The sequence below is a fragment of the Lithobates pipiens genome, unplaced genomic scaffold (genome assembly GCF_037356315.1).
Source record: "Lithobates pipiens isolate NorthernLeopardFrog02 unplaced genomic scaffold, aLitPip1_a1.2 Scaffold_16, whole genome shotgun sequence".
Classification (NCBI taxonomy): domain Eukaryota; kingdom Metazoa; phylum Chordata; class Amphibia; order Anura; family Ranidae; genus Lithobates; species Lithobates pipiens.
The window spans coordinates 449,935,399-449,948,764 of NW_027507748.1; the positions used below are offsets into that span (position 1 = coordinate 449,935,399).

Sequence of the window (13,366 nt, forward strand, 5' to 3'; positions counted from 1 at the left end):
CTCCGGGAACCAGGGCCTTCTTGGCCAGGCTGGTGCCACCAGAATTACTGGAACCCCCCTCTCTCTGAATCCTGTGCAACAAATGTTGAAGGAGATGGATCAGAGGGAAAGCATAAAGCAGGGAGTACAATCTCCATGGAACCATCAGAGCATCTGCTCCAATTGCCAGAGAATCTTTTGTTCGAGACACAAACTGCTGTAACTTGTTGTTGAACCTGGATGTTAGTAGGTCAACCTCTGGCATTCCCAACGTTGGCAAATTTCCAGGAAAACCTCTGGGTGTACGGACCATTCCCCTGGGCAGATCTGCTGGCGGCTGAGATAATCTGCCTTCCAGTTCTCTACTCCTGGGATATAGACTGCCTATATAATTGACACATGTCCCTCTGCTCAGGCTAGTATGTAGTTCACCTCCTTCAGAGCTGAATGACTCCTGGTACTGCCTTGGTGGTTTATATAGACCACTGATGTGGCATTGTCGGGCTGAACCCTGCTGGGCCAGTCTTAAAGCTCCACCATCCAGGACTGTAGGGCCAGACGTACTGCCTGTAATACTAGGATGTTGATGGGCAGGGTCTGCTCTGTCCCTGACCATTTTCCCCGAGCTGTGAGCATGTCTGGGGTCACTCCCCATTCAGAGAGACTGGCATCTATAGTCTGTACTCTCCAAGTTACTGGGAGAAAGGATTTTCCCCTTCGCAGGTTCTGATCCTGCAACCACCAGTTTAAGCTTAAGAATGCCTGAGGAGATAAGCACATTGGATAATACAGGGCTTTTCTTCTTCTGTTCCAAGCCAACAAGATGTCTTGTAAGTTCCTGGAATGGAACTGGGCATAGGGCACTACCTCGGAGAATACCATCCTCCCTAGAAGACTCATACAGAGCCGAATAGAGGGTTGTCTGGTGCCCCTTATCTGACGCACCTGATCCTTCAGGGCACAGATCATTATGGGTGGCTAAAATACGCTTGCTTGGACCGTGTTTAGGATCAGACCTAATTACTTTAGACTTTGAGCTGGTCCCAATGCTAACTTTTTTGTATTTATGATCCAGCCTAAGCTTTTCAAATACCGGACTGTGTATATTATGCTCTGTTCTAGAGCTTGTACTGAGTGATATCTGAGCAGTGGGTCATCCAGATACCTGAGCACCAGTTCTTAAGCCATAAAAGTCTGCGCATATGTAAAGACAAGAGAGCCAGATCAGAAATCAACTGTATTGAATCCTTTAAAGCATCAACTGCAAAACACAGCGCTCGAGGAATATCTGTCTTACTTTCAGGCAGATCATCCTCCTGGTTAGGCCTATCAGGTCATTTGACTTGATCCTTTACAGATTGGCAAATACCAATTTCTGCAACAGCTGGCTGAATAGCTTAACTGGCCAAAGAAAAAAGGAAGCCTTTAATAATAACTCTTTCAAGCCCTGTGTATTATCTACCAGACAAGTTAAGTTCTTGTTTAAGGAAGAGACTGCTGCATCTATGGCTGGCATGCTCCATCTTTTAACAAACTTTCCATCCATGGGATATAAAAGTGAAAAACCTCTTAGGAGGAACAAAAGTCCTGTCACGATGTTCCCGAACTGCATACACTGCCTGTTCCAACAGGGGATGTAGAGGGAAACAGTCTGGGCGACCTGAAGAGGCCTCAGAGATCCCAAAGAGGACCAGGGGGCTCAGTCACCTCTGCAAGAGGCAACTTAAAGGCAGGATGAACCATTTCGGTCAGAGTCATTATCAAAAGCCTCTGCAACTCAGAGGCAGACATCGACTGGATATCTTGTCTAGATTGCTTGGAAGCAGACTCATCTGACGGGCACTTCCATCAAATCCTGAGCTTTAAGCTCTTCCCCATCCTCGACCCATTCCTGTTCCAGACTAGGAGACTTTGGGGAGGGGGATCTGTCACGCTTTCTTCCACCCTGTGTTATGGAGGCAATCATGCCAGCAATCCTGTGCTCTAAACCGGCTAGAGTTGAGCACAGTTCATCCTTAGTGATGAAGGGTGAAGCAGCAGCATTGACTGTAGGCACAATACCATATAGGCGCAGGGGCTCAGACTGCCGGGAAGCCTCTGGTCCTTCATTAGCTACAACTAGGTTCATCGGGGAACTACTGACGACATAGGTGTGCCCTTCCCGGTGGTGTTCATCCCACTCTTTTTGGAAGACATTTAGTAGCATTTAATAGGGTTCACCAAGCCCCTATGCATCAATCCTGTTAAGCACCTTTAGTCTGCCAAGCAAGACCTGGTGACTCACGTGACCCAGGTAAGGAAAAACTGATCAAGTGTTTGTTCAGAGCATGCTCTGTGTCCCACAGCTGCCTTCTGGAATGACCACATGCTTGGCCTATACAGCTTAAAATAAGCTGTGTGTGCGCCGGATCGTTACGCACACATGTTCACGGCCCTGGTGAATGGGCGTGACTGTATTTGCATATGATACTAATCTTTGTGCACCCAAAGGCTACGGCGTATGTGCAGTGACGCTGCATGCGCCATGGCCACCAAACACACTGCCAGCCCAGCGACACACTTGTGAACACAAGTGTACCATGGCGAACCAAGGTTAAATGGCGCACCTTCATGCACCATAATGCAGGTAAAAAACAGCCAGACACAAGCAGAAAAAGGGTACACTTTGTAAAATCCCACAGCTAGACCAAAACTCCACCATATGGTCACTGCACACAGGTGCCCAGCTTTTAGCTAGCTTGACTGATTTTTACAATCACTGGGACACCCACAATAATAAAAATAAAGGGTTTTCATTTACCCGCCCATGCACAGGGCCACTAAGAAATTAAGGACCCAATTTTCACGGTGGGTTCCTGTCACTTGGACCTTCAAGGACTGGGTACCCTTTTCATGTTTAGGGTCCACTCCCGTTGACCTGTATAGCACCCTGCAGGAAATGCCTTAGCGCTGTAGTGTCCAGGATTTCCACTCCGCACAATCCAGCGCCCTTCTTTATGGCTCGAGTACCATTTATCCAAGCATAAAAGCCTGTTTCAAATGGATCTGATCGGTCAATCCCTTGATTCATTTTGTAACCATTTGTGGGACTAGAGACCTGGAGCTCAGAGAGCTCAAACAAACCATGCCATCCACCTTGCAGACACTGGTAAAGAATGAAAGTGCTTCCTGTATGGGAGGGATTATATAAGGGGATCACTTCCTGTCTGAAGACCTTTGGTCTACCAGTGTCCATTCACCTGATGATGAAGTATAACCCAGCAGGTAATGAATATTAGCCTGACTCATGATGTATGAAAAAGAAATATATTTTTAAAAAAATCTATATGTTTCACATCATGCAAGCAACAGGTGCTGTTCAGCGTCTCAAACTAATAATGTGTATAAAGCTGCAACAATAAAATTGGTTTCTTAAAACCAATCATGCCATGCTGGGAGCAAATAATTGTCAATTTAAAAGCCACAGAGAAAACATCTCAAAATCTGAACCATTTCTCATTGTATGCTAGCTACTTGTCTCACCTTAAAAAGTGTGCAATGTAAAGATCAATCTCATAAATTAACTTATTGTCAAAGGAGTTTTTTTTTTTTATCTACAGGGTGTATCCAGTTTCATCTTGAACTTGTGGCAGCACTGTGGGACTTTAATCACCACAAGCCAAGGGTTCTGGGTTTGTGATAGCCTTTAGCTTCTTGGCTCCTGCACCGAGAGCTTTGCCTTTGAACGTTATGGTGTGTTCTGACTAGGGATGAGCCGAACACCCCCTGGTTCGGTTCGCAGCAGAACGTATGAACAGGCAAAAAACTTGTTTGAACATCATTAAAGTTTATGGGACACGAACGTGAAAAATCAAAAGTGCTCATATGCAAGTTATTGCCATAAAAAGTGTTTGAGGACCTGGGTCCTGCCCCAGGGGACATGTATCAAGGCAAAAAAAGTTTAAAAAAAACTGTCTTTTTTCAGGAGCAGTGATTTTAATAATGCTTAAAGTTGAAACAATAAAAATTAAATATTGCTTTAAATATTATGCCTGGAGGTGTCCTTAGTATGCCTGTAAAGTAGTGCATCTTTCCCATGTTTATAACAGTGCCACAGCAAAATGACATTTCTAAATGTAATTTAAAACTACTTGCGGCTGTAATGTATTGTATCCCAGCAATATAGATAAAAACACTGAAAAAAAATATGGTGTGGATGTTCCCCCCAAAATCTATACCAGGCCCTTCAGGTCTGGTATGGGTATTAAGGGGAACCCTGCACCCAATTTTTCTAAAAATGGCATGGGGCTCCCCCAGGCACCATATACTCTGAACAGCAGTATATGTACACTATACGGCCTGCCCTATATACTCTGCAGAAAATTGGGACTTAGGTGTTGGTGGTACCAGAACACTGTAACCCCTCGCAGATACTCGTGTTGGGCGCTGAACGGGGCCCTGCTGTGAAATATATCAAAAGTTGTAATTACATGCCCCTGTTAAAAAGGGGCAGAAAAATTGGACCGTGGTGGTGGTGCCACAACACTGTAACCCCTCACAAATACTCTTGCTGGGCGCAGAAACGGTCCCTGCTGTGAATTCCTCTGTGCATGATGGTGGGGCTACGCAAGGAGTGACTCCTTAGTGGCCCTCTGGACATGATGTATTTTTTGTTTGGCAACACCACACTACACTGTATTAGATACTGTGTACACCGCCTGAAGTGTATTAGAACGTCTACAATGGCTGCACTGTATTAGATACTGTGTACACCGCCTGCACTGTATTAGCAAATGTACACCACAGAATGCACTGGTGATATAGGCTACATTGAATGCAGAATATATATATATATATATATATATATATATACACTGTACTGACTGATTATCAAGTAAACACTATAATATATATATATATATATATATATATATATATATATATATATATATATATATATATATCCTATGCTAAATGCAGAGTATTGCATTTAGGACAAATGGGACAAACGAACACCCGATGTTAGAGTCAAACTTACATTTTACTCGAACTGTGGGCTCATCCCTAGTTCTAACCCTTTTCAAGCCTCTGGTTTATCCCATCTACCCTGACCCAAGCCTTACCTCTGATTGTTTCTGTATACCCTGAGCAACTGATATATTATTGGTTGCCTCCTGCTCTGACCTTTGCCTGGAGAATGGATGTGTTACTAATTGCCCCCTTGCCCCTGCCCTTTTCCTGGATAATGGATATGGTACAGATGGCAACCTGCCCTGAACTTGGCCTGGATAACAGATACGCTGTTTATTGCAACTTGTCCTAAACTTTTTTTTTTTTTTTGGTTAAGTGTGCCAATTGCAGCCTGTTCTCATCTTTGCTGCTAGCCAGCCCAGACTACTGCAAAACTTGACATTCAACTAGTCACTAGTCTTGATTGGTTCCTGCATACTGCCCTACTTTGATCCATTATGCATCCTAAAGCCATTTGACAGTACGTAAACTTTCTATCTGGTTTGTTGGGAAGCATCGGAGTTCTGAAAATATAGCAACACACCCTAAGTCATCCAAATACCGGTAAACATACTAACCTTAGTGGAAAGGCAGCTGCTAAAGAATAAACTAATCAAAGCTTCACTATTTTTGCAAAACAGGATGTGAACGGGTAAACCTTATAGCTTGTTGCTTAATGTTTTAATCCTATTTTATATCCAACTTTGGCAATGCTCTATCTATATAGTGGGAAAAATGACTAGTTCTCTTAAAGTGGACCTGAACACAAATACTCCAGGAGTTTCTGTCTTATATGCAACATCTAGAAATGGGTACTGTTTAGGTACAATAAACATGAAAATTTTATTTATTTTTTCTTGAGTTTCTTGAGTTCATCAAAAAAAAAAAAAAAAAAAAAAAAAAAAAAAAAGCATGATACTCTTCAGGACTATTAAACCAAGTAAAATTTAGTTCACTATAGGTTTGCCAAACAAAAGAAAAACTGCAAACCAACACCACCATACTCAAACCCCTATGGAAGCTGAATCTCATTTATTTGGCTTTTTTCAAGTTCAATTTGCAAGCTTTTGGTTAAAAAAAAATGGCATGGGTAGCTGAGCACTGCCATGTAATACATGTGCCAATGCAAAAAAACTAAAAACTTGGCAGTGAATGGATCTTTTTAAAAGGCTTAAAGTTTGAGAGGGGAATGCCTGAGCTGCTTATAGTAATAGTTGCCTTTCATAAATTTACCCATTGCAATAACAGGCATTCACACTCCCACGTCTGCCTTTAGAACAGCCTCTTGCTGTTCAACAGGACAACTGAGGGGAAAAAAAGCCACCATGCCAGCTGTCGGATTTCTTCTCAAAACCTGATGCAGAGTGCTGAAACAGACCCGAGAAGCACTGCCTGCCTGTCTGCACACACAGTGAACTCAGTGATGGCTGCAGAGGATGATTACTCAGAGCCTACTTCTCCCATGAAAGATTTGGCTAAAAGACCTGTCACATCACTATTACAGTAACCTAATACAAAGGCTCTTGTAAGTAAAAGATAAACTTTGTTATTTTGCACCATTTTGCCTGAAATTCATGAATCTAGCAATGTATTAAAATAACTTCAAGCCCCAGACACACCAGCCTCAGCATTTCAGCTTAAACAAATGCTACTGGCACGTCATAAAAGCTGTTCAGTTTGATTCACAAAATTATGTTATTCATATCCAGATTTAAGTTTCTCATATGGCAGAACTTACTGCCTGGTATTTCACTTTGTTGGTTTACTATTGTTGTTTATATTTATTCTTGACAGGTTACACTACCCACTAGATTTTAGAATTTTTACAATTTTTGCATAACTGTTTTAGGTCTCATATTAAAACCGAACTTTACTTACTGTATAACTTGGAAAAAAAAAGAATTTTCTTTAGCAAGGAGCATACATATTAATAGTTATGCTATAAAAAAGGAGTGTGTGTATGTGCTAAATTTCTTCCAGCATTGCTATGGTTTCTTATTGCCTGCAACTGCCATTTTGCTGAAACCCAGAGCCCCTGAGCAGCAGTAAATATTTAGGCTGTCAGCAGATTGGCTTCCAGTGACTCAATTTAGGTTCAATGCCAAAAAAGAGCCACTGAGCATTGGTAGAACAGGATGAGACACTATTATTGGATTCTAAACAGTATAGGCACGTATTTTTCATGTTTTACATTAGGTGAAGCACTTAACTTTCTGGCTAAAGTTTCTCTTTAAGAGCACTGCACTTTAATGCATTCGCTACTAACTTCGCAACTCCAAGCATTTTTCTCAGGTATAAAATGGCTTTTATAAATCCCAAAGGCCCTAATAGCCCCTACATAGGCTCTACCTTATGGAGAGAGGCATTAACACTACATACTGATATGCTGTATGTCCAAGAGAGACACTTCAAACATGCTCAACCATCCACGTGGTAACATATGGGTTTTACTTTTTTTTTTTTCCCTCGAGTTGGGCTTCTGCCTTCTACTCTTCCTTCTCAGACCCTGCTAAGAGATTATTTTGAAGGCCATAGTCGACAATCTCATCATTTTAGTTAACCTACACACTCCCGATATACATCAAAAATCTATTTTTTTAAAAAGATTTAATAGTACTCTCAAGTCCATATAATGTCTCCCTTGAAACCTGTAACAAAACAAATGTTCACCTACCGTGTCCTCTATTTTAGAAACTGAGGATCTGTGTGATGCATGGAGATGTCTTTATGACAATGAGTCCCATTAGAAGATTTATTTATTCCTTTTTGATAAAATCACCTTTTAACATAATGCATCAGAGGCGGAAATTGGCAGATCATGCTCCTATTTCCATAGACATATTTTTCATTCTATTTACCAAAAATTCTTGAGTGTGTAGGCGTAATTCTGCTTTGCTCGTGAACCCGCATTACAAGGACCACATGAAACAAGAATTGTCTTCTTTTTGCAGACGCTATTGAAGATGTTGTCTTTTTGTTTATTGTGGAAGCCATATACAGAGAAATGCCAGACCTTTATGTCAAATACAAGTTCTTCAATACAGTCATAAATGTTCCATTAATGCTACCATAGCGCAAAACCTTTACAACTTATGCCAAAAACTAAGGATATGTCTGCTTAATCAATATGAATATCTGCTCAAAATAAAAAAACAAAATCGAAACTCGCTTTTTTCACCCAAGCTAATAAAGTGGGAGCATTTTTAGGAAAATAGTTCAAATAGAAACATGTGAAATCCAACATTTGTTCTTTAACGATTTTGGGGGTAGAATTACCAATCCCTTAGAAAGGTCTAATTCCTTTAGCAAAGTTTTAGGACTCAATATATTCCCCTAACCTCCGCCCTCCTACAGGTACACAAATCAATTTCATTTAAGCTTCCCAACATCTCCTCTGAGCAATTGGTGCTTCTTTGTAAGCCCTTTACTGCTAAATAATTTGATGAGGTACTTTGCAAACTTTCTTTTTATAAATCCCCGGGCATACAAAAGAATTTAAAACATTTGTGAATATTTTTATCTCCTTATTTATGTACAATAGTAAATCAAGCAGCTACTACAGGTCGTATCCCTAAAGATTCTCTAGAAGCTCATATCGCAATCCCTAAACAGGGGGGAAAAAAAACTACTGATCCTGCACGTTTTTGGCCCGTTATGGGTATAAAGTTATACACTAAACTTCTAGCTAATAGGTTGCATTCTCTTATACAGAGACTGATACATCTGGACCATGTTGCATTTATTAATGGACACTCTACTACACTAGGGATCACTGAATGCTCTCTCTGCTTCTGTAAAACACAGAGAAGGCTGGGGATATTTTAGACTTGCGCTACAAAAATTTGGCAATGGATTTCTTTGCAAATGCTTTCTTAGCATTAGAAATTGACCCTAGTGCTAAAGTGTGGCTTTCGGGTATGCTTTCAGACCTGTTTTTTGATAAAACATGGCATCAGACAATAGTGCCTTGCATAGTGCAGAAGAACTGACCCTGTGGTAGGCCTCCAATATGACCCACATGTGGCACAAAATGAGGAGGGAAACAGGGGAGGTATCATAGGCATGCCCCCCCTCCCACTGGCAAATGAGAGAACCATCCATTCAAATCACTGTGCCATGATTGTGACTCACATTCACGTGTGTGAGAGTGACGTCATTGCAGCCCAGCCATTCAAACAACCGAAACCCGGAAGTAAGACTGGGTGAAGATGGAAGCTCTGTCAGCGGTGACAGCATGCTGCTGGAATTGCAGGTATGTGTCAAAATGTGCTAGTATGCAATAAATACTAGCACATTATGACATTAACCTGCAGGGGAACGTTTTTGTCTTAAGAGTTAAATACTGCTTTCAGAGAATAACAGACTGCTAAAAACCTATACAATAGAATGTATAAAAAGCATTGTTATCCCTCCCCATAAAAATGTTGTCTTTACTTACTTTAACAGCACAGTAATCAAAGAATCCAGTTTCTGAGAACACTGCCACCAGGATCATCTGAAAAGAAAGATAAAAACATGTCATTCTGGAAAATGGTAGCTCTAGGCTTTGCACCTTTATTTTAAAGGATGCAAAGGAATTGGGTCATATAAAAATATATTTGGTGTACTTGTTGGGAATAATTCTCTAAGTTTTTTTTTCTCTTTTTTTCTCTTCAAGGAGATAAGTAGCAAGAATGATGTGCTAACTGGGTGATAGAATTCATTAGCATGGTAGAAAAAAAAAATTAATATTTGTAGTAGCTGGTAAAGAAAACTAAGCATTTAAAAAAAAAAGTAAAAATGATTATCACAATGATGAAACAGTGTTATTTATTCAGTCGATATACCGATGGTGTCAATTTCTGTTCCCTACAATTACACAGAATTTTTATTTCTGGGGGCTTTTTTCCAGTGTCTTATTAACAAGTGTTGTAAAATGTTGATTATTGAAAAAAAAAAAAAAAGTATTTCTTGCATACACTATAGCTTGTTTTACAATTGGCAAGTTTCAAGACAAAGTTTTGAGTCAAAGACTGAGTGCATCTCTGTTGGATGTCTGCAGAAACTTTAGGAATACCACAGAGAAGCAGTCAGAGACTGCAGGTATGCTGTGAAGAGGCAGTCAAAGACTGAATTCATGATGCAGGGAGGCTGTGCAGAAAGGCAGTCACACTGCAGGCATGCCAGAAGGGAAGCAGTCAGAGACCACAGGCACACTTTATAGAGGCAGCCAGCGACTGAAGGCATGCTGTAGAGGCAAAGACTTTGGGCATGCTGCAGAGATGCAGTCAGTAGACATGTGCAATTTGTTTAGTTCCAAATTCATTTAACGAATTTAGACAAATTCATTAATTCGGAAATATCCGAATTTTCCAAAAATTATAAAATTTGGAAATCCAAAAATCAAAAGGAAAATCTGAGAATTCAAAAGAACGAAAATCAGAAAAAGAACAAATCTGAAAATTCAAAAACCCGAAAACTCAAAAATCTGAAATAACTAATAAAACTTAAATATTACTAACTATTAATGTATAGGTATTGAAATTTCCTTTCAATCAATCTTTCATCCATGCTAAAATGGACGCTATAGATAAAAACCAGATGACAAAGTTTGATATCATATGGAAACCCTGGATTAAATATTATACGTCAGATAATATTGACAACCGAGTTTTATTGTTATGGTGATTAAGATTTTTTATAGAATTACAACATTAGATATATAAAACCTCCTCCGGAGAATTATTCCCTCCCCTTCCCCTCCTATATACCTTTTATGATCTTCCCTTACTATATAATACTTACTATAAACATACTTTAGAAGTTATGGTCAAAACTTTAAAATCATATATTTTCTTTTAGACATATTTATATTTTCTTGGGATTAAAATGTTTAAAACGCAGCTATAAGAATGTTTTCAAATTCTAAAATATATAAGGCCATTTATTGTCATTCCCACGAGAATATCTTGAAATTCTTCTTTGCTTTGTATCATCCGTACTTCAATATGTCTCCTTTTTATTTCTGGTATCACATAATTTGTCTTATATTCTGTACATGTAATTTATTTTAACATAAAATAAAAAAATTCTGAACGAAATTTCCTTTCAAATTTGGCTGTTGGTGAATGTAACGAATACAAATTTATCTGAAGTTACGAATTATCCTTAATAACAAATTCCATATGTAAACAAATGGAATGTAACAAATGAATAATAATAATTTATTATTAATTATTAGTTTTGTTTAGATCTAGCATTCTTTATCTTGGATAATTCTTAACGTCAGATAATTTTGTATTTGTTACTTTCACTAACAGCCAAATTTGAAAAGAAATTCCAATAGCTATAATCTAATAGTTATTTGTTATTTAGAATTTTCATATTTTTGAATTTACAAATTTCCAAATTTTTTTAATTTTTAAATTTACCAAAGAGACGAATGATACAAAAACTAATTTCAGCAGTGCACATGTCTAGCAGTCAGAATGTGTGCACACTTGCAAGGAGGTTGTCAGGGAATTAGGACATGTTGTGAAGAGGCAATCAGAATGAAGGCATGCTGCCAAGAGGCATACAGAGACTGCAAGCATAATTCAGGAAAGTAGTCAGAGACTACAATCAGACTGAAGGCATGCTGCTGGAAGGCAGTCAGAGAGATGGCATGGAAGCTGCATGAAGGCAGTCAAATACTGCAGGAAAAAAAAAAAGACAGGCATGCTGCAGGATGTCAGAATGTGTTAACGCTTACAAGAATGCAGTTAAACTGAGGGATGGCAGTCAGACTAGAGGCATCTTGTGAGGAGGTAAAAAGAGGAGGGTGAAAAGATAGAACAAGGGCTACTACAAACCCCGTTGACCTTAAATCACCCCAAGGGGTCTTAGGGCTATTACAGTACCCAACAATGCAAAAAAATTGGATTTTTATAACAGCTTACCTGTAAAATCATTTTCTTTCATGTACATCAGGGGACACAGAGCCATAGTAATAACTATGTGGGTTATATCAGACCATCAGGTGTTGGACACTGACACCCCTTAAGGCGTGAACTTCCCCCATATAACCCCTCCCACTACTGGGAGTCCTCCATTTTGTAGCCAAGCAATCAAAGTGTATAAGAAGGAGGGAGGGACCTCTGTGTCCCCTGATGTACATCAAAGAAAAGGATTTTACAGGTAAGCTGTTATAAAAATCCTATTTTCTTTTCTTACATCAGGGGACACAGAGCCATAATAATAACTATGTTAGATGTCCCATAGCAATGTCAACTGAAGGGGGGGGGGGGGGACAGAAGCAAGGAAACAGTCCAGGGGACTCGTACTGCAGCCTGCAGTATATGCTGTGCCCAAAGGAAATATCCTCATGACCTTTAATATTGATTTGATAAAATCGGATAAATGTCTGAACCGAAGACCAAGTTGCGGTCTAAGAGATATGAGCCATAGAGAACTGATGATGCACCACCCAAGGGGCACTAATCGCCCTGGATGAGTGTGCTCTTAATATGACAAGAAAGAATTTTCTTCTTTAAGCTGAAGTTTGAACAATCACTTGACAAAATTGGAAAATAGTTGATCTTTACGCTGCCTATCCAGATCTTGGACCCTCTGGCAGTACAAACAAAACCTGTGTTTTGCGAACCTGAGCAGTTGCCTTTAAATAGATTCTGATCGCTCTTACTACATCAAGAGACTGTAAGGCTTTATCTTCCCCAGATTAAGGCTTCTGGGGTGAAAGAAGGGATAATAATATCTTGGTTTAAATGAAAACCCGTTACCACTTTTGGTAAGAATTCAGGATGAGGACATAAAACCACCTCATCCTTATGCATGATGAAATATGGCTCTTACAAGACAGAGCCGTTAGTTCCGATACTCTTCTAGCAGAAGCAATGGCAAGCAAAAAAGATGATCTTTCTTGTCAAAGAACCAAGAGAATTTCTCGTAAGGTTTAAAAAAAACAATAAGACCAATCTTAAATCCTAAGGATTTAGAGGTGCCCTGATAGGGGGAATAAACCGTGTTACCCTCTGAATAAGCTATGCACAAGAGTGGGAAGCAAGAGGCCATAGGAAAAGACATTGACACAGCCTCGATCTGGCTCTTGATAAAAGTCAAGGCCAGCTTCATTTCAGACCCCATATGCAGAAATCCTGCCTATTGACATACTTCCTGGGGTGCCAACCCCTGGATCTACACCAAGAAACCTATGCCTTCCAGATTCTATAGTAAGTGATTCTGCAAGCTGGCTTCCTGGCATTAGTCAAAGCAGACACTACCGAAGGAGATCACCCACGATCTTTAATAAAATGGGATTCAACAGTCAAACATGTTAAACGCCTTGTCTGTAAAGTAAGATGAAATACCAGACCTTGTGCAAGAAGGTCTAGCTATAATGGCAGATTCCTGCCTCCGGGAC

General features: G+C 39.9%; 1 protein-coding gene across 2 annotated transcripts in view; it reads right to left on the minus strand.

The window, feature by feature from the left end:
- The window catches only part of OCA2 (OCA2 melanosomal transmembrane protein), a 561,190-nt gene that overhangs the window by 173,758 nt on the left and 374,066 nt on the right, over window positions 1-13,366 (minus strand). For both annotated transcript variants that reach the window (XM_077482777.1, XM_077482778.1), the window contains one exon: window positions 9,407-9,463. In XM_077482777.1, coding sequence (XP_077338903.1) covers window positions 9,407-9,463 — 57 coding nt within the window. The remainder of the gene's footprint in view (window positions 1-9,406; window positions 9,464-13,366) is intronic.